This window comes from Oncorhynchus mykiss, chromosome 10 (genome assembly GCF_057628025.1).
Source record: "Oncorhynchus mykiss isolate SJ-2025 chromosome 10, ASM5762802v1, whole genome shotgun sequence".
In the NCBI taxonomy this organism is placed as follows: Eukaryota; Metazoa; Chordata; class Actinopteri; order Salmoniformes; family Salmonidae; genus Oncorhynchus; species Oncorhynchus mykiss.
In genome coordinates this window covers 83,633,166-83,655,739 of record NC_143031.1, presented here as the reverse complement: position 1 = coordinate 83,655,739, position 22,574 = coordinate 83,633,166, and the positions used below count along the sequence as shown (strand labels likewise).

Genomic DNA, 22,574 nt, shown 5'->3' with positions numbered 1-22,574 from the left:
TTATCTAATGAACCAACACTCACATTCTATCTGTTCTATTTCTCTAATGAACCAACACTCACATTCTATCTGTTCTATTTCTCTAATGAACCAACACTCACATTCTATCTGTTCTATTTCTCTAATGAACCAACACTCACATTCTATCTGTTCTATTTCTCTAATGAACCAACACCCACATTCTATCTGTTATATTTCTCTAATGAAGCAACACTCACATTCTATCTCTCCTATTTCTCTAATGAACCAACACTCACATTCTATCTGTTCTATTTCTCTAATGAGCCAACACTCACATTCTATCACTCCTATTTCTCTAATGAACCAACACTCACATTCTATCACTCCTATTTCTCTAATGAACCAACACTCACATTCTATCTCTCCTATTTCTGTTATGAACCAACACTCACATTCTATCTGTTCTATTTCTCTAATGAACCAACACTCACATTCTATCTGTTCTATTTCTATAATGAACCAACACTCACATTCTATCTGTTCTATTTCTCTACCGTAACAACACACACCCTTCATTCTGGACATGTCATTCCCCCACTGCTGTTCTGAGGGCAGCTGGCAATATGTAAATGAGGTGGTGGAGAGGGCCGAGGTGATTGGTCTGAGATGGCTCTAGGGGGAGTGGTATTTATAGAGTGAAGAAACAAGACACTAGTATTAAGGCCCAGGAGAGTGTGTCTCTCTCTCTCTCAAACACACACACACACACACACACACACACCCTTGCTATGGTAAAGACCGTTGTCATTGGTCCTGAAAGGCCCGTTACGGTAGAGACAGGCCCGTTACGGTAGAGACAGTTGTCATTGGTCCTGACAGGCCCGTTACGGTAAAGACAGGCCCGTTACGGTAGAGACAGTTGTCATTGGTCCTGACAGGCCCGTTACGGTAAAGACAGGCCCGTTACGGTAAGGACAGTTGTCATTGGTCCTGACAGGCCCGTTACGGTAAAGACAGGCCCGTTACGGTAAGGACAGTTGTCATTGGTCCTGACAGGCCCGTTACGGTAAAGACAGGCCCGTTACGGTAAAGACAGTTGTCCTTGGTCCTGACAGGCCCGTTACGGTAAAGACAGTTGTCATTGGTCCTGACAGGCCCGTTACGGTAAAGACAGGCCCGTTACGGTAAGGACAGTTGTCATTGGTCCTGACAGGCCCGTTACGGTAAAGACAGGCCCGTTACGGTAGAGACAGTTGTCATTGGTCCTGACAGGCCCGTTACGGTAGAGACAGTAGTCATTGGTCCTGACAGGCCCGTTACGGTAAAGACAGGCCCGTTACGGTAGAGACAGTTGTCATTGGTCCTGACAGGCCCGTTACGGTAAAGACAGGCCCGTTACGGTAAGGACAGTTGTCCTTGGTCCTGACAGGCCTGTTACGGTAAGGGCAGTTGTCATTGGTCCTGACAGGCCCGTTACGGTAAGGACAGTTGTCTTTGGTCCTGACAGGCCCGTTACGGTAAAGATAGGCCCGTTACGGTAAAGACAGTTGTCTTTGGTCCTGACAGGCCTGTTACGGTAAAGACAGGCCCGTTACGGTAAAGACAGTTGTCATTGGTCCTGACAGGCCTGTTACGGTAAGGACAGTTGTCATTGGTCCTGACAGGCCTGTTACGGTAAAGACAGTTGTCATTGGTCCTGACAGGCGTGTTACGGTAAAGACAGTTGTCATTGGTCCTGACAGGCGTGTTACGGTAAAGACAGTTGTCTTTGGTCCTGACAGGCCCGTTACGGTAAAGACAGGCCCGTTACGGTAAAGACAGTTGTCCTTGGTCCTGACAGGCCTGTTACGGTAAAGACAGGCCCGTTACGGTAAAGACAGTTGTCATTGGTCCTGACAGGCCTGTTACGGTAAGGACAGTTGTCATTGGTCCTGACAGGCCTGTTACGGTAAAGACAGTTGTCATTGGTCCTGACAGGCGTGTTACGGTAAAGACAGTTGTCTTTGGTCCTGACAGGCCCGTTACGGTAAAGACAGGCCCGTTACGGTAAAGACAGTTGTCCTTGGTCCTGACAGGCCTGTTACGGTAAAGACAGGCCCGTTACGGTAAAGACAGTTGTCATTGGTCCTGACAGGCCTGTTACGGTAAGGACAGTTGTCATTGGTCCTGACAGGCCTGTTACGGTAAAGACAGTTGTCATTGGTCCTGACAGGCCCGTTACGGTAAAGACAGTTGTCATTGGTCCTGACAGGCGTGTTACGGTAAAGACAGTTGTCTTTGGTCCTGACAGGCCCGTTACGGTAAAGACAGGCCCGTTACGGTAAAGACAGTTGTCCTTGGTCCTGACAGGCCTGTTACGGTAAAGACAGTTGTCATTGGTCCTGACAGGCCCGTTACGGTAAGGACAGTTGTCATTGGTCCTGACAGGCCCGTTACGGTAAAGACAGTTGTCCTTGGTCCTGACAGGCCCGTTACGGTAAAGACAGGCCCGTTACGGTAAAGACAGTTGTCATTGGTCCTGACAGGCCCGTTACGGTAAAGACAGGCCCGTTACGGTAAAGACAGTTGTCCTTGGTCCTGACAGGCCTGTTACGGTAAAGACAGTTGTCATTGGTCCTGACAGGCCCGTTACGGTAAGGACAGTTGTCCTTGGTCCTGACAGGCCTGTTACGGTAAAGACAGTTGTCATTGGTCCTGACAGGCCCGTTACGGTAAAGACAGTTGTCCTTGGTCCTGACAGGCCTGTTACGGTAAAGACAGTTGTCATTGGTCCTGACAGGCCCGTTACGGTAAGGACAGTTGACACGAGCACATAATTACTCATTCATTTTGTACAACAGTTAGATGTAAAGCCTCATACTTGAGACTCCTGTATAAACAGCGTTATGGTAATGTGGCCGTATTGTCTCTCATGAGTTTCACCACATTGCACCAACCGGACCAGTTCGTAAACTGGATTCTTCAGCGATCTTTTATACTTTCTCCGGAACATGAATGTCGTTCGGACCTCCAGTTCTGTGAGGTGGAAGAAGTTCCTTTGTTCTCTCTATGAAAACTCACTCTCTCTATATAGTCTGACCACGAGGCAGGATTCTCCTCCAGGAATTTACGACCTGAGGTGGCAGCAGCCTGGGTGTAGGAGAGACAGAGGGAGGTGGAATAGTGCTCGTTGTACCCAAAGAGGGCAACGTCATGACAGTGTGTGTGTGTGTGTGTGTGTGTGTGTGTGTGTGTATTATAAAAACCTATTTGATATGCCTGCAGTTTAGAGTGACCCCGTGGACATAATAAACCAGTAGATATGAGGGTCTGACATACCAACCAACTGTACTGTACTGAGATACCAACTATACTGTACTGTACTGAGATACCAACTATACTGTACTGAGATACCAACTATACTGTACTGAGATACCAACTATACTGTACTGTACTGAGATACCAACTATACTGTACTGAGATACCAACTATACTGTACTGAGATACCAACTATACTGTACCGTGATACCAACCAACTGTACTGTACTGAGATACCAACTATACTGTACTGAGATACCAACTATACCGTACTGTGATACCAACCAACTGTACTGTACTGAGATACCAACTATACTGTACTGAGATACCAACTATACTGTACTGAGATACCAACCAACTGTACTGTACTGAGATACCAACTATACTGTACTGAGATACCAACTATACTGTACTGAGATACCAACTATACTGTACTGAGATACCAACCAACTGTACTGTACTGAGATACCAACTATACTGTACTGAGATACCAACTATACTGTACTGAGATACCAACTATACTGTACTGAGATACCAACTATACTGTACTCTGAGATACCAACTATACTGTACTGAGATACCAACTGTACTGTACTGAGATACCAACTATACTGTACTGAGATACCAACTATACTGTACTGAGATAAACTATACTGTACTCAGAGATACTAACTATACTGTACTCTGAGATACCAACTATACTGTACTGAGATACCAACTATACTGTACTGAGATACCAACTATACTGTACTCTGAGATACCAACTATACTGTACTCTGAGATACCAACTATACTGTACTCTGAGATACCAACTATACTGTACTCTGAGATAAACTATACTGTACTGAAATACCAACTATACTGTACGGAGATACCAACTATACTGTACTGAGATACCAACTATACTGTACTGAGATACCAACTATACTGTACTGAGATAAACTATACTGTACTCTGAGATATCTACCAACCACAAAACAGGGACAATGTACTGCTGGGATGGAACAAAAGCCTGCACACCTCGATTTCTCCAGGACCAGAGATGGAGGCCACAGACCTGGTGAACTGTCACTATGGAAATGTTTTGGAATTCAAAACAATTCCATTTAATTCTTATTAAAACTAGCTAACCCGTTGACACAGTGAGTTCCATTCTCAAAAGTAGTGCACTATATAGGGAATAGGGTGCCATAGGGCTCTGCTCTAAAGTAGTGCACTATTTAGGGAATAGGGTGCCATAGGCCTCTGGTCTAAAGTAGTGTACTACATAGGGAATAGGGTGCCATAGGGCTCTGGTCTAAAGTAGAGCACTACATAGGGTTCCATAGGGCTCTGGTCTAAAGTAGTGCACTATATAGGGAATAGGGTGCCGTAGGGCTCTGGTCTAAAGTAGTGCACTACATAGGGAATAGGGCTCTGGTCTAAAGTAGTGCGCTACATAGGGTGCCATAGGGCTCTGGTCTAAAGTAGTGCACTACATAGGGAATAGGGTGCCATTTGGGACACTGTCCCTTTGTGGTTCCATACTCACAGTATCCACATCTAGTGCCACCCTCAAAAACAAAGCCATTGGGCACGTCGCCATAGCGACGCAGGTCTGACAGCTTCCACTGGCCAATCACGGCCGGCGGGAGGTCCCTAGTGAGGACCAGTAGGTTGTTGCACAGGTGCAGGGAGGCGGGACCACTCTCTAGCTTAGTTCCTGGCTGAACACCTACACTGAACCTGTGGACTGGTTGAGAGAGAAAGAGAGCAAGAGAGGGGGGAGAGAGGGAGAGAGAGATAGAGGGAGAGAGAGATAGAGAGAGAGAGGGGGGAAGGGGGAGGGAGAGAGAGAGCGAGAGAGAGAGAGAGAGAGAGAGATTAATTATTATTCAAACTAAGCTAAAGGCAAAGAGAGCCGCTGTCACACACCATGAGTTCTGTATCAATCAGAGACATAATGAAGGTAACACACACGGATCATTAGTCTAGGACAGTATACAGTACACACGGATCATAAGTCTAGGACAGTATACAGTACATACACACGGATCATTAGTCTAGGACAGTATACAGTACACACACACGGATCATAAGTCTAGGACAGTATACAGTACATACACACGGATCATAAGTCTAGGACAGTATACACACACACGGATCATTAGTCTAGGACAGTATACACACACACGGATCATTAGTCTAGGACAGTATACACACACACGGATCATAAGTCTAGGACAGTATACAGTACATACACACGGATCATATGTCTAGGACAGTATACACACACACGGATCATTAGTCTAGGACAGTATACAGTACATACACACGGATCATAAGTCTAGGACAGTATACACACACACGGATCATTAGTCTAGGACAGTATACACACACACGGATCATAAGTCTAGGACAGTATACACACACACGGATCATTAGTCTAGGACAGTATACACACACACGGATCATAAGTCTAGGACAGTATACAGTATACACACACGGATCATATGTCTAGGACAGTATACAGTATACACACACGGATCATAAGTCTAGGACAGTATACAGTATACACACACACGGATCATTAGTCTAGGACAGTATACATACACACGGATCATTAGTCTAGGACAGTATACAGTACATACACACGGATCATTAGTCTAGGACAGTATACAGTACACACGGATCATTAGTCTAGGACAGTATACAGTACATACACACGGATCATATGTCTAGGACAGTATACACACACACGGATCATAAGTCTAGGACAGTATACAGTAAACATACACACGGATCATTAGTCTAGGACAGTATACACACACACGGATCATTAGTCTAGGACAGTATACAGTACATACACACGGATCATAAGTCTAGGACAGTATACATACACACGGATCATATGTCTAGGACAGTATACACACACACAGATCATTAGTCTAGGGCAGTATACATACACACGGATCATTAGTCTAGGACAGTATACAGTACATACACACGGATCATAAGTCTAGGACAGTATACATACACACGGATCATATGTCTAGGACAGTATACACACACACGGATCATTAGTCTAGGACAGTATACACACACACGGATCATTAGTCTAGGACAGTATACAGTATACACACACACGGATCATACGTCTAGGACAGTATACAGTATACACACACACGGATCATACGTCTAGGACAGTATACAGTACACACACACGGATCATACGTCTAGGACAGTATACAGTACACACACACGGATCATACGTCTAGGACAGTATACAGTACATACACACGGCTGGGTGATTGACAGTATACAGTACATACACAAGGCTGGGTGATTGACAGTATACAGTACATACACAAGGCTGGGTGATTGACAGTATACAGTACATACACACGGCTGGGTGATTGACAGTATACAGTACATACACAAGGCTGGGTGATTGACAGTATACAGTACATACACACGGCTGGGTGATTGACAGTATACAGTACATACACAAGGCTGGGTGATTGACAGTATACAGTACATACACACGGCTGGGTGATTGATGCCAGTATTAATGATGATTAAACGCTCTCTGTTGTGCTGGCTGTGATTTATCAATTATCAATGGGGCTTTTTTTTAACCTAAACCTGTCACTGTTACATTGAACTGGGTGAATGACAGTAACCTAAACCTGTCACTGTTACATTGACCTGGGTGAATGACAGTAACCTAAACCTGTCACTGTTACATTGAACTGGGTGAATATGAATGACAGTAACCTAAACCTGTCACTGTTACATTGACCTGGGTGAATGACAGTAACCCAAACCTGTCACTGTTACATTGAACTGGGTGAATGACAGTAACCTAAACCTGTCACTGTTACATTGACCTGGGTGAATGACAGTAACCTAAACCTGTCACTGTTACATTGAACTGGGTGAATATGAATGACAGTAACCTAAACCTGTCACTGTTACATTGAACTGGGTGAATATGAATGACAGTAACCTAAACCTGTCACTGTTACATTGACCTGGGTGAATGACAGTAACCTAAACCTGTCACTGTTACATTGACCTGGGTGAATATGAATGACAGTAACCTAAACCTGTCACTGTTACATTGAACTGGGTGAATATGAATGACAGTAACCTAAACCTGTCACTGTTACAGTGAACTGGGTGAATATGAATGACAGTAACCTAAACCTGTCACTGTTACATTGAACTGGGTGGATATGAATGACAGTAACCTAAACCTGTCACTGTTACATTGAACTGGGTGGATATGAATGACAGTAACCTAAACCTATCAATGTTACATTGAACTGGGTGAATATGAATGACAGTAACCTAAACCTGTCACTGTTACATTGAACTGGGTGAATATGAATGACAGTAACCTAAACCTGTCACTGTTACATTGAACTGGGTGAATATGAATGACAGTAACCTAAACCTATCACTGTTACATTGAACTGGGTGAATATGAATGACAGTAACCTAAACCTGTCACTGTTACATTGAACTGGGTGAATATGAATGACAGTAACCTAAACCTGTCACTGTTACATTGAACTGGGTGAATGACAGTAACCTAAACCTGTCACTGTTACATTGAACTGGGTGAATGACAGTAACCTAAACCTGTCACTGTTACATTGAACTGGGTGAATATGAATGACAGTAACCTAAACCTGTCACTGTTACATTGAACTGGGTGAATGACAGTAACCTAAACCTGTCACTGTTACATTGAACTGGGTGAATATGAATGACAGTAACCTAAACCTATCACTGTTACATTGAACTGGGTGAATGACAGTAACCTAAACCTGTCACTGTTACATTGAACTGGGTGAATATGAATGACAGTAACCTAAACCTGTCACTGTTACATTGACCTGGGTGAATGACAGTAACCTAAACCTGTCACTGTTACATTGAACTGGGTGAATATGAATGACAGTAACCTAAACCTGTCACTGTTACATTGACCTGGGTGAATGACAGTAACCTAAACCTGTCACTGTTACATTGAACTGGGTGAATATGAATGACAGTAACCTAAACCTGTCACTGTTACATTGACCTGGGTGAATGACAGTAACCTAAACCTGTCACTGTTACATTGACCTGGGTGAATATGAATGACAGTAACCTAAACCTGTCACTGTTACATTGAACTGGGTGAATATGAATGACAGTAACCTAAACCTGTCTCTGTTACATTGAACTGGGTGAATATGAATGACAGTAACCTAAACCTGTCACTGTTACATTGAACTGGGTGAATATGAATGACAGTAACCTAAACCTGTCACTGTTACATTGAACTGGGTGAATATGAATGACAGTAACCTAAACCTGTCACTGTTACATTGAACTGGGTGAATATGAATGACAGTAACCTAAACCTGTCACTGTTACATTGAACTGGGTGAATATGAATGACAGTAACCTAAACCTGTCACTGTTACATTGAACTGGGTGAATATGAATGACAGTAACCTAAACCTGTCACTGTTACATTGAACTGGGTGAATATGAATGACAGTAACCTAAACCTGTCACTGTTACATTGAACTGGGTGAATATGAATGACAGTAACCTAAACCTGTCACTGTTACATTGAACTGGGTGAATATGAATGACAGTAACCTAAACCTGTCACTGTTACATTGAACTGGGTGAATATGAATGACAGTAACCTAAACCTGTCACTGTTACATTGAACTGGGTGAATATGAATGACAGTAACCTAAACCTGTCACTGTTACATTGAACTGGGTGAATATGAATGACAGTAACCTAAACCTGTCACTGTTACATTGAACTGGGTGAATATGAATGACAGTAACCTAAACCTGTCACTGTTACATTGACCTGGGTGAATATGAATGACAGTAACCTAAACCTGTCACTGTTACATTGAACTGGGTGAATATGAATGACAGTAACCTAAACCTGCTGTAATTGAAATAAGGCCGTGCTCATTAAACAAACCAAAAACAATCCTCCCTAATGTTGACGGCACCAACCGCCACTGGTCTAGACTGAGATGTACATATTAAACCAACTTCTTCGCAAACTCCATCGCACACACACACACAGAGGCACACACACACACACACAGAGGCACACACGCACACACAAACAAACGCACACAACTGCCCCCCCCCCTCCACCCAACCTTCTCCCAGGCTATATCTCAGCACGCACGCACGCGCACGCACGCACACGCACGCACACGCACACACACACACACTACTGCCCCCCCTCCAGCCTACCTTCTCCCAGGCTGTATCTCAGCCTAGCGTCCCATGCCGTCAGCCCCTCTCTGCTGTCGAAGCCCAGTCCCACTGTGTGTCCCAGACAGAGGATGGTGAGGGTGTAGGCCACCCCGTCGTACCCTAACCCCGGCTCCACTCCACAGATCCCCTCCAAGGTCATCTGCAGCCGCTCACGACGACCCCTGACCTTATCGGACTTATCCCGGTAGACCAGGAGAGAGAGGCAGTCTGGGTAGAGAGGGAGGAGAGGAGAGATGGTGAAATCATTTTGAACATAGAATCCCTTTTAGAGATAGATGTGAGGGGTTGAGGGGAGCTGAAGGACTGGATGGTGTTCAGAGATAGATGGGAGGGGTTGAGGGGAGCTGAAGGACTGGATGGTGTTCAGAGATAGATGGGAGGGGTTGAGGGGAGCTGAAGGATGGGACTGGAGGGTGTTCAGAGATAGATGGGAGGGGTTGAGGGGAGCTGAAGGGTGGGACTGGATGGTGTTCAGAGAAAGATGGGAGGGGTTGAGGGGAGCTGAAGGACTGGATGGTGTTCATAGATAGATGGGAGGGGTTGAGGGGAGCTGAAGGCTGGGACTGGAGGGTGTTCAGAGATAGATGGGAGGGGTTGAGGGGAGCTGAAGGATGGGACTGGAGGGTGTTCAGAGATAGATGGGAGGGGTTGAGGGGAGCTGAAGGGTGGGACTGGAGGGTGTTCAGAGATAGATGGGAGGGGTTGAGGGGAGCTGAAGGACTGGATGGTGTTCAGAGATAGATGGGAGGGGTTGAGGGGAGCTGAAGGCTGGGAATGGGAGGGGTTGAGGGGAGCTGAAGGATGGGAATGGGAGGGGTTGAGGGGAGCTGAAGGATGGGAATGGGAGGGGTTGAGGGGAGCTGAAGGCTGGGAATGGGAGGGGTTGAGGGGAGCTGAAGGATGGGACTAATAACAACAAGATAACTAATGTAAAATATACTGTGTCCGTAGAATGTATATAGTATGTATAAGCTGGAAGTAGAAGCCTAAGTGTTGTTGTTCATTAGTTTACTACAATTAGGGGAGAGGTGGGAGGGTCAGGGGACAATAATAAAGGAAAATATATTTAAGAAAAAATATATATATTTAAAATAATATATTTACAATAACAACAATATATGAGTTGAAATGACATTAATAGAAGACCTGCAATATTAAAGCAGATCTACCCCCTAAAAACTAAAATAAATAAAAAATAACCCCTTCTAATATGTAACAGAACATGTAACAGAACAATAACCCCTTCTAATATGTAACAGAACAATAACCCCTTCTAACATGTAACATAACAATAACCCCTTCTAATATGTAACAGAACAATAACCCCTTCTAATATGTAACAGAACATGTAACAGAACAATAACCCCTTCTAATATGTAACAGGACAATAACCCCTTCTAATATGTAACAGGACAATAACCCCTTCTAATATGTAACAGAACAATAACCCCTTCTAATATGTAACAGAACAATAACCCCCTCTAATATGTAACAGAACAATAACCCCTTCTAATATGTAACAGAACAATAACCCCTTCTAATATGTAACAGAACAATAACCCCTTCTAATATGTAACAGAACAATAACCCCTTCTAATATGTAACAGAACAATAACCCCTTCTAACATGTAACAGAACAATAACCCCTTCTAATATGTAACAGAACAATAACCCCTTCTAATATGTAACAGAACAATAACCCCTTCTAATATGTAACAGAACAATAACCCCTTCTAATATGTAACAGAACAATAACCCCTTCTAACATGTAACAGAACAATAACCCCTTCTAATATGTAACAGAACAATAACCCCTTCTAATATGTAACAGAACAATAACCCCTTCTATTATGTAACAGAACAATAACCCCTTCTAATATGTAACAGAACAATAACCCCTTCTAATATGTAACAGAACAATAACCCCTTCTAATATGTAACAGAACAATAACCCCTTCTAATATGTAACAGAACAATAACCCCTTCTAATATGTAACAGAACAATAACCCCTTCTAACATGTAACAGAACAATAACCCCCTCTAATATGTAACAGAACAATAACCCCTTCTAATATGTAACAGAACAATAACCCCTTCTAATATGTAACAGAACAATAACCCCTTCTAATATGTAACAGAACAATAACCCATTCTAATATGTAACAGGACAATAACCCCTTCTAATATGTAACAGAACAATAACCCCTTCTAATATGTAACAGAACAATAACCCCTTCTAATATGTAACAGAACAATAACCCCTTCTAATATGTAACAGAACAATAACCCCTTCTAATATGTAACAGAACAATAACCCCTTCTAATATGTAACAGAACAATAACCCCTTCTAATATGTAACAGAACAATAACCCCTTCTAATATGTAACAGAACAATAACCCCTTCTAATATGTAACAGAACAATAACCCCTTCTAATATGTAACAGAACAATAACCCCTTCTAATATGTAACAGAACAATAACCCCTTCTAATATGTAACAGAACAATAACCCATTCTAATATGTAACAGGACAATAACCCCTTCTAATATGTAACAGAACAATAACCCCTTCTAATATGTAACAGAACAATAACCCCTTCTAATATGTAACAGAACAATAACCCATTCTAATATGTAACAGGACAATAACCCCTTCTAATATGTAACAGAACAATAACCCCTTCTAATATGTAACATAACAATAACCCCTTCTAATATGTAACAGAACAATAACCCCTTCTAACATGTAACAGAACAATAACCCCTTCTAATATGTAACAGAACAATAACCCCTTCTAATATGTAACAGAACAATAACCCCTTCTAATATGTACCAGAACAATAACCCCTTCTAATATGTAACAGAACATGTAACAGAACAATAACCCCTTCTAATATGTAACAGAACAATAACCCCTTCTAATATGTAACAGAACATGTAACAGAACAATAACCCCTTCTAACATGTAACATAACAATAACCCCTTCTAATATGTAACAGGACAATAACCCCTTCTAATATGTAACAGAACAATAACCCCTTCTAATATGTAACAGAACAATAACCCCTTCTAATATGTAACAGAACAATAACCCCTTCTAACATGTAACAGAACATGTAACAGAACAATAACCCCTTCTAATATGTAACAGAACAATAACCCCTTCTAACATGTAACAGAACAATAACCCCTTCTAATATGTAACAGAACAATAACCCCTTCTAACATGTAACAGAACATGTAACAGAACAATAACCCCTTCTAATATGTAACAGAACAATAACCCCTTCTAATATGTAACAGAACAATAACCCCTTCTAACATGTAACAGAACAATAACCCCTTCTAATATGTAACAGAACATGTAACAGAACAATAACCCCTTCTAATATGTAACATAACAATAACCCCTTCTAATATGTAACAGAACAATAACCCCTTCTAATATGTAACAGAACAATAACCCCTTCTAATATGTAACAGAACAATAACCCCTTCTAATATGTAACAGAACAATAACCCCTTCTAATATGTAACAGAACAATAACCCCTTCTAATATGTAACAGGACAATAACCCCTTCTAATATGTAACAGAACATGTAACAGAACAATAACCCCCTCTAATATGTAACAGAACAATAACCCCTTCTAATATGTAACAGGACAATAACCCCTTCTAATATGTAACAGAACATGTAACAGAACAATAACCCCCTCTAATATGTAACAGAACAATAACCCCTTCTAATATGTAACAGGACAATAACCCCTTCTAATATGTAACAGAACATGTAACAGAACAATAACCCCCTCTAATATGTAACAGAACAATAACCCCTTCTAATATGTAACAGAACAATAACCCCTTCTAATATGTAACAGAACAATAACCCCTTCTAATATGTAACAGAACAATAACCCCTTCTAATATGTAACAGAACATGTAACAGAACAATAACCCCCTCTAATATGTAACAGAACAATAACCCCTTCTAATATGTAACAGAACAATAACCCCTTCTAACATGTAACAGAACAATAACCCCTTCTAATATGTAACAGAACATGTAACAGAACAATAACCCCTTCTAATATGTAACAGAACATGTAACAGAACAATAACCCCCTCTAATATGTAACAGAACAATAACCCCTTCTAACATGTAACAGGACAATAACCCCTTCTAATATGTAACAGAACATGTAACAGAACAATAACCCCCTCTAATATGTAACAGAACAATAACCCCTTCTAATATGTAACAGAACAATAACCCCTTCTAACATGTAACAGAACAATAACCCCTTCTAATATGTAACAGAACAATAACCCCTTCTAATATGTAACAGAACAATAACCCCTTCTAACATGTAACAGAACAATAACCCCTTCTAATATGTAACAGAACAATAACCCCTTCTAATATGTAACAGAACAATAACCCCTTCTAATATGTAACAGAACAATAACCCCTTCTAATATGTAACAGAACAATAACCCCTTCTAACATGTAACAGAACAATAACCCCTTCTAATATGTAACAGAACAATAACCCCTTCTAATATGTAACAGAACAATAACCCCTTCTAACATGTAACAGAACAATAACCCCTTCTAATATGTAACAGAACAATAACCCCTTCTAATATGTAACAGAACAATAACCCCTTCTAATAACAGAACATGTAACAGAACAATACAGAACAATAACCCCTTCTAATATGTAACAGAACAATAACCCCTTCTAATATGTAACAGAATTCTATAGTAATATGTGTAATGTGTAGTAATATGTAATTCTATAGACAGAATATTATAGAACTTGATTTGCCCTGGAGAATTAGTCCTGGTTGTATGAGAGTGTAACAGTATAACTTTAGACCGTCCCCTCGCCCATACCCGGGCGCGAACCAGGGACCCTCTGCACACATCAACAACAGTCACCCACGAAGCATCGTTACCTGTCGATCCACAAAAAGCCGCGGCCCTTGCAGAGCAAAGGGGGAACAACTACTTCAAGGTCTCAGAGCGAGTGACGTCACCGATTGAAACGCTATTTAGCGCTGAACCACCGCTAACTAAGCTAGCCATTTCACATCCGTTACAAGAGCAATTCTCATTTAGTCTTGGTTGTATGAGAGCAATTCTCAATTAGTCCTGGTTGGATGAGAGCAATTCTCAATTAGTCCTGGTCGTATGAGAGCAATTCTCAATTAGTCCTGGTCGTATGAGAGCAATTCTCAATTAGTCCTGGTCGTATGAGAGCATTTCTCAATTAGTCCTGGTCGTATGAGAGCAATTCTCAATTAGTCCTGGTTGTATGAGAGCAATTCTCAATTAGTCCTGGTTGTATGAGAGTAATTCTCAATTAGTCCTGGTTGGATGAGAGCAATTCTCAATTAGTCCTGGTCGTATGAGAGCAATTCTCAATTAGTCCTGGTTGGATGAGAGCAATTCTCAATTAGTCTTGGTTGTATGAGAGCAATTCTCAATTAGTCCTGGTTGTATGAGAGCATTTCTCATTTAGTCCTGGTTGGATGAGAGCAATTCTCAATTAGTCTTGGTTGTATGAGAGCAATTCTCAATTAGTCCTGGTTGGATGAGAGCAATTCTCAATTAGTCTTGGTTGTATGAGAGCAATTCTCAATTAGTCCTGGTTGTATGAGAGCATTTCTCATTTAGTCCTGGTCGTATGAGAGCAATTCTCAATTAGTCCTGGTTGTATGAGAGCATTTCTCATTTAGTCCTGGTTGTATGAGAGCATTTCTCAATTAGTCTTGGTTGTATGAGAGCATTTCTCATTTAGTCCTGGTCGTATGAGAGCATTTCTCATTTAGTCCTGGTTGTATGAGAGCATTTCTCAATTAGTCTTGGTTGTATGAGAGCATTTCTCAATTAGTCTTGGTTGGATGAGAGCAATTCTCAATTAGTCTTGGTTGTATGAGAGCAATTCTCAATTAGTCCTGGTTGGATGAGAGCAATTCTCAATTAGTCTTGGTTGTATGAGAGCAATTCTCAATTAGTCTTGGTTGTATGAGAGCATATCTCAATTAGTCCTGGTTGTATGAGAGCAATTCTCAATTAGTCCTGGTTGGATGAGAGCAACTCTCAATTAGTCCTGGTTGGATGAGAGCAATTCTCAATTAGTCCTGGTCGTATGAGAGCAATTCTCAATTAGTCCTGGTTGTATGAGAGCATTTCTCATTTAGTCCTGGTTGGATGAGAGCAATTCTCAATTAGTCTTGGTTGTATGAGAGCAATTCACAATTAGTCCTGGTTGTATGAGAGCATTTCTCAATTAGTCCTGGTTGTATGAGAGCATTTCTCATTTAGTCCTGGTTGGATGAGAGCAATTCTCAATTAGTCTTGGTTGTATGAGAGCAATTCTCAATTAGTCCTGGTTGTATGAGAGCATTTCTCAATTAGTTCTGGTTGTATGAGAGCATTTCTCATTTAGTCCTGGTTGGATGAGAGCAATTCTCAATTAGTCTTGGTTGTATGAGAGCAATTCTCAATTAGTCCTGGTTGTATGAGAGCATTTCTCATTTAGTCCTGGTTGGATGAGAGCAATTCTCAATTAGTCTTGGTTGTATGAGAGCAATTCTCAATTAGTCCTGGTTGGATGAGAGCAATTCTCAATTAGTCTTGGTTGTATGAGAGCAATTCTCAATTAGTCCTGGTTGTATGAGAGCATTTCTCATTTAGTCCTGGTCGTATGAGAGCAATTCTCAATTAGTCCTGGTTGTATGAGAGCATTTCTCATTTAGTCCTGGTTGTATGAGAGCATTTCTCAATTAGTCTTGGTTGTATGAGAGCATTTCTCATTTAGTCCTGGTCGTATGAGAGCATTTCTCATTTAGTCCTGGTTGTATGAGAGCATTTCTCAATTAGTCTTGGTTGTATGAGAGCATTTCTCAATTAGTCTTGGTTGGATGAGAGCAATTCTCAATTAGTCTTGGTTGTATGAGAGCAATTCTCAATTAGTCCTGGTTGGATGAGAGCAATTCTCAATTAGTCTTGGTTGTATGAGAGCAATTCTCAATTAGTCTTAGTTGTATGAGAGCATATCTCAATTAGTCCTGGTTGTATGAGAGCAATTCTCAATTAGTCCTGGTTGGATGAGAGCAATTCTCAATTAGTCCTGGTTGGATGAGAGCAATTCTCAATTAGTCCTGGTCGTATGAGAGCAATTCTCAATTAGTCCTGGTTGTATGAGAGCATTTCTCATTTAGTCCTGGTTGGATGAGAGCAATTCTCAATTAGTCTTGGTTGTATGAGAGCAATTCTCAATTAGTCCTGGTTGTATGAGAGCATTTCTCAATTAGTCCTGGTTGTATGAGAGCATTTCTCATTTAGTCCTGGTTGGATGAGAGCAATTCTCAATTAGTCTTGGTTGTATGAGAGCAATTCTCAATTAGTCCTGGTTGGATGAGAGCATTTCTCATTTACAGCCAGCCTACATACAAGTATGAAATACACGTTTGATGGAAATCAGGTCAACTGCCCCTTTAGGCCGTTTAAAACCCAGATAAGTTGGTATCTGTGTGGCATCGATATGAATCAGAAACATTCAAAACAGGCTAACCAATCAGGGATGTGGCTGTGGTTGGCTTATGATTTTTGAAGCGGTGTCAATGATTTATTAATATATTTAAACGTACTATAGACACCATAACGTTAATGTGTATATTTTAAATGTATACCTTTGTGGGTTCTTCATTCAATTGGAACAGATTGTAAATAACATGTTATATAACATAATATAGTCTAACATCCTAATGTAAATCATATATATATATAGGCCTCTTGTGTGTATCTGTCAGCAAAATGGTTGCCATAGAGATGAGTCTGTACATCATCAGTCAACAAAAGTGGTTGCTATAGAGATGAGTCTGTACATTGTCAGTCAACAAAAGTGGTTGCTATAGAGATGAGTCTGTACATCGTCAGTCAACAAAGTGGTTGCTATAGAGAGGAGTCTGTGCATTGTCAGTCAACAAAGTGGTTGCTACAGAGATGAGTCTGTGCATTGTCAGTCAACAAAGTGGTTGCTATAGAGAGGAGTCTGTACATTGTCAGTCAACAAAGTGGTTGCTACAGAGATGAGTCTGTACATAGTCAGTCAACAAAGCTCTCATAGCAACGCTAACACAGCTGAGTGATCCTGGTCCAGCTGCAGACCAACTAACACTATCAATACAGACATCCTGCTGTCATAGCAACGCTAACACAGCTGAGTGATCCTGGTCCAGCTGTAGACCAACTAACACTATCAATACAGACTTCCTGCTGTCATAGCAACGCTAACACAGCTGAGTGATCCTGGTCCAGCTGAAGACCAACTAACACTATCAATACAGACATCCTGCTGTCATAGCAATGCTAACACTGCTGAGTGATCCTGGTCCAGCTGAAGACCAACTAACACTATCAATACAGACTTCCTGCTGTCATAGCAACGCTAACACAGCTGAGTGATCCTGGTCCAGCTGTAGACCAACTAACACTATCAATACAGACATCCTGCTGTCATAGCAACGCTAACACAGCTGAGTGATCCTGGTCCAGCTGTAGACCAACTAACACTATGAATACAGACTTCCTGCTGTCATAGCAACGCCAACACAGCTGAGTAATCCTGGTCCAGCTGAAGACTAACTATTGATATAGACACCAACAGGCTCAGAGATAGTTTCTATCTACAAGTCATCAGACTGCTGAACACTTGAACTGGACTGACCACCTGCACTGATTCTCCGCACCTCAACACACATCACAACTGCTGCTACCAGACTATTATAGTGCTCAATGTATGTATTAGTCTTGGTTGGATGAGAGCAATTCTCAATTAGTCTTGGTTGTATGAGAGCAATTCTCAATTAGTCCTGGTTGGATGAGAGCAATTCTCAATTAGTCTTGGTTGTATGAGAGCAATTCTCAATTAGTCTTGGTTGTATGAGAGCATATCTCAATTAGTCCTGGTTGTATGACAGCAATTCTCAATTAGTCCTGGTTGGATGAGAGCAATTCTCAATTAGTCCTGGTTGGATGAGAGCAATTCTCAATTAGTCCTGGTCGTATGAGAGCAATTCTCAATTAGTCCTGGTTGTATGAGAGCATTTCTCATTTAGTCCTGGTTGGATGAGAGCAATTCTCAATTAGTCTTGGTTGTATGAGAGCAATTCTCAATTAGTCCTGGTTGTATGAGAGCATTTCTCATTTACAGCCAGCCTACATACAAGTATGAAATACACGTTTGATGGAAATCAGGTCAACTGCCCCTTTAGGCCGTTTAAAACCCAGATAAGTTGGTATCTGTGTGGCATCGATATGAATCAGAAACATTCAAAACAGGCTAACCAATCAGGGATGTGGCTGTGGTTGGCTTATGATTTTTGAAGCGGTGTCAATGATTTATTAATATATTTAAACGTACTATAGACACCATAACGTTAATGTGTATATTTTAAATGTATACCTTTGTGGGTTCTTCATTCAATTGGAACAGATTGTAAATAACATGTTATATAACATAATATAGTCTAACATCCTAATGTAAATCATATATATATATATAGGCCTCTTGTGTGTATCTGTCAGCAAAATGGTTGCCATAGAGATGAGTCTGTACATCATCAGTCAACAAAAGTGGTTGCTATAGAGATGAGTCTGTACATCGTCAGTCAACAAAGTGGTTGCTATAGAGAGGAGTCTGTACATTGTCAGTCAACAAAGTGGTTGCTACAGAGATGAGTCTGTACATAGTCAGTCAACAAAGCTCTCATAGCAACGCTAACACAGCTGAGTGATCCTGGTCCAGCTGAAGACCAACTAACACTATCAATACAGACATCCTGCTGTCATAGCAATGCTAACACTGCTGAGTGATCCTGGTCCAGCTGAAGACCAACTAACACTATCAATACAGACTTCCTGCTGTCATAGCAACGCTAACACAGCTGAGTGATCCTGGTCCAGCTGTAGACCAACTAACACTATCAATACAGACATCCTGCTGTCATAGCAACGCTAACACAGCTGAGTGATCCTGGTCCAGCTGTAGACCAACTAACACTATGAATACAGACTTCCTGCTGTCATAGCAACGCCAACACAGCTGAGTAATCCTGGTCCAGCTGAAGACTAACTATTGATATAGACACCAACAGGCTCAGAGATAGTTTCTATCTACAAGTCATCAGACTGCTGAACACTCGAACTGGACTGACCACCTGCACTGATTCTCCGCACCTCAACACACATCACAACTGCTGCTACCAGACTATTAATAGTGCTCAATGTATAAGTAACAGGTGTGAAATGGCTAGCTTAGTTAGCTTATAGCATTTCAATCGGTGACGTCACTCGCTCTGAGACCTTGAAGTAGTTGGTTCCTCCTTTGCTCTGCAAGGGCCGTGGCTTTTTTGTGGCGCGATGGGTAACGATGCTTCGTGGGTGTCAGTTGTTGACGTGTGCAGAGGGTCCCTGGTTCGATCCCGGGTCGGGGCGAGGGGACGGACGGAAGCTATACTGTTACATATACACTGCCCATCCATCCTCCCTTCCCAATACACATAACACAAGGGTGCCGACAGAGAGGGCTGCCTCGCTTCTAGTCCTTAGGAAAGTGTACAGTATTATTATTTTTTTTTAATTTTATAAAAAGTGTTATTACATACAGCCGGGAAGAACTATTGGATATTTGAGCGGCATCAACTTACCAGAAACTGCACCTTAACCTACGCCGCTCTGACATCACTCGTCCGTATATTTATATTCATATATTCTTATTCCATTCCTTACTTAGATGTGTGTTTTATTTATTTGTTGTGGAATTGCTCAGAATATATGTATTACATCAGGAGAGAAGTGGCCAATGAGACCCCACCGTGACAGAGGGGGAGGGCCGTCCGAGGGACATAACAGACCAATTAGACCCCACCGTGACAGAGAGGGAGGGCCGTCCGAGGGACATAACAGACCAATTAGACCCCACCGTGACAGAGAGGGAGGGCTGTCTGAGGGACATAACAGACCAATTAGATGTCTCCGTGACAGAGGGAGGGCTGTCCGAGGAACATAACAGACCAATTAGACCCCACCGTGATAGAGAGGGAGGGCTGTCCGAGGGACATAACAGACCAATTAGACCCCACCGTGACAGAGAGGGAGGACTGTCCGAGGAACATAACAGACCAATTAGACCCCACCGTGACAGAGAGGGAGGGCTGTCCGAGGAACATAACAGCACAGCCCCATCAAGGAAGGAAATGTCCAATAAACAGCCACACTGGCGCCCAATCGGTCTCCTCAAAGGCATTGGAACACAGGATCTCGTGGGAATCACTCTTAGAACTAGAATCACTGTCTATGTATTCCAGAACACAAGGCACATGTTGTTCTAGAACATGTTGACGGCTCGACACAATACACCTTTTAGTTCCACTGAGAGACAATGTCTGAAGAAAGGAACATTACAAACACAGCTGTGTCTCTCCAAGTGTTTCAGTCTGTTTCTCTATTCTCATCTTATCACTGCTCTTCAGAGAGACACACACACACACACACACACAGTCTCACACACACACACAGTCTCGCACACACACAGTCTCACACACACACAGTCTCACACACACACAGTCTCACACACACACACACACACACACACACACACACACACACACACACACACACACACACACACACACACACACCAGGGAAAGCAATTAACCAGAATGATATGGTATACTTCTTATGTAAGCCTTTGGTTTTAGACAGGTAGCATAGGTAGCTAAACTAGCCTGACTTTATTGCTTGGACACAACTAAGTCCTGTAAGTGGTCTAAGCATTGAAATACATGCTAAAACAGTTTGTTAAACCAACTTTCCCAGTCTTCTCAAGGCGTTTGTGTTAAAGGCAAACAGAAGCGTATAACTTTTTAAATCCATGTGTTAAGTGTAGCGCGACCCCCCCCCCCCCCCCCTCCACACACACACACACACACACACACACGTGTAACCGTGGTTATGTGATATTTGCACTATGCGCTCCGGTTGGCGCGTCGCCATGTGACACATTGACAAGTCGCGCTTACTTTTAATTCCTGAAAATCTTATTGGTGAAAGAAGATTACAGTAGAAAACATTTAAAAAGACTGCTACATTATTTTTTAAATGTTGGGAGACATTTATTAATACATGTAGTATTAGTTGGTTGCTTCGTAGACCTACCTGCGACTGGGGACGGCTTCCGCAACGCGACCCAACGACTCTTCCACTGCAAAGCAACGTTAAAGCAAATACAACAAACAGTCAAATCAACGCGTTATTGTATTAACGGTTAACTTCCGGGAAACGTTTTGAAGATGTCATTTTAAAGGTGATAAGAACCTTTTTCCCATCTCTGAATTTAACTTGTCCTTCCACTACAACTGTATCCGTCATCTTCTGACATAGCTCAGAACAGCTGACTGTGTGTGTGTGTGTGTGTGTGTGTGTGTGTGTGTGCGCGCACCCGCTGCCCGGTCCAATTCCTGACAGTTGGGGTCACTTTCAAAATAACTTTTTAGCGGCCCACCCCCCACCGGCGGCGGCCCTCACACACACCACTCTACCCCTCCAGAAAACTTGCCACACACGCGGGGAAAGGGGCCAGCCACCCACCGAGGGGCCAGCCGATAGTTTGCGCAGTTGTTAGCTAGTGTCAAGGGTGATTGTTTACAATGTCGTCGATTAAATGAAAGTTACATGGTAAGCATAGCTTTCACTAAGCTCATAGGGTTATCATGCTTTTATAGACCAGGGGTGGACTGGGACCAGATGTCGACCTTGGAATTTATAACACACCCATTTTTAGCCAAATAATTATAATTTTGGGCAAAAAAAAGAAAAAAAAAAGTTAGATAGGCCCACTGGGCTACATATAGACCAGCCCATCTGGCATTTGCCAGAAATGCCAGAAGGTCAGTCCGCCCCTGCCTTAGACCACAGAGATGCCTGTTCTACTCATTCTGATT

General features: G+C 42.0%; 1 protein-coding gene across 4 annotated transcripts in view; it reads right to left on the bottom strand.

Annotated features, from left to right (window-relative positions):
- Positions 1 to 22,198, bottom strand: part of LOC110514511 (protein Dok-7) — an 88,218-nt gene extending 66,020 nt beyond the window's left edge. For 3 of the 4 annotated variants that reach the window (XM_090188181.1, XM_090188180.1, XM_090188183.1), the window contains exons 1-4: positions 21,949 to 22,180; positions 21,790 to 21,835; positions 9,528 to 9,758; positions 4,790 to 4,990 (exon numbers count right to left, since the gene is read on the bottom strand). In XM_090188181.1, coding sequence (XP_090044307.1) covers positions 4,790 to 4,990; positions 9,528 to 9,758; positions 21,790 to 21,835; positions 21,949 to 22,002 — 532 coding nt within the window. In that variant the 5' untranslated portion in view covers positions 22,003 to 22,180. Of the gene's footprint in view, positions 1 to 4,789; positions 4,991 to 9,527; positions 9,759 to 21,789; positions 21,836 to 21,948 lie in introns of all 4 variants that reach the window. The other variant, XM_090188182.1, reaches the window with a different exon arrangement.
- Between the last annotated feature and the right edge of the window lie 376 nt (positions 22,199 to 22,574).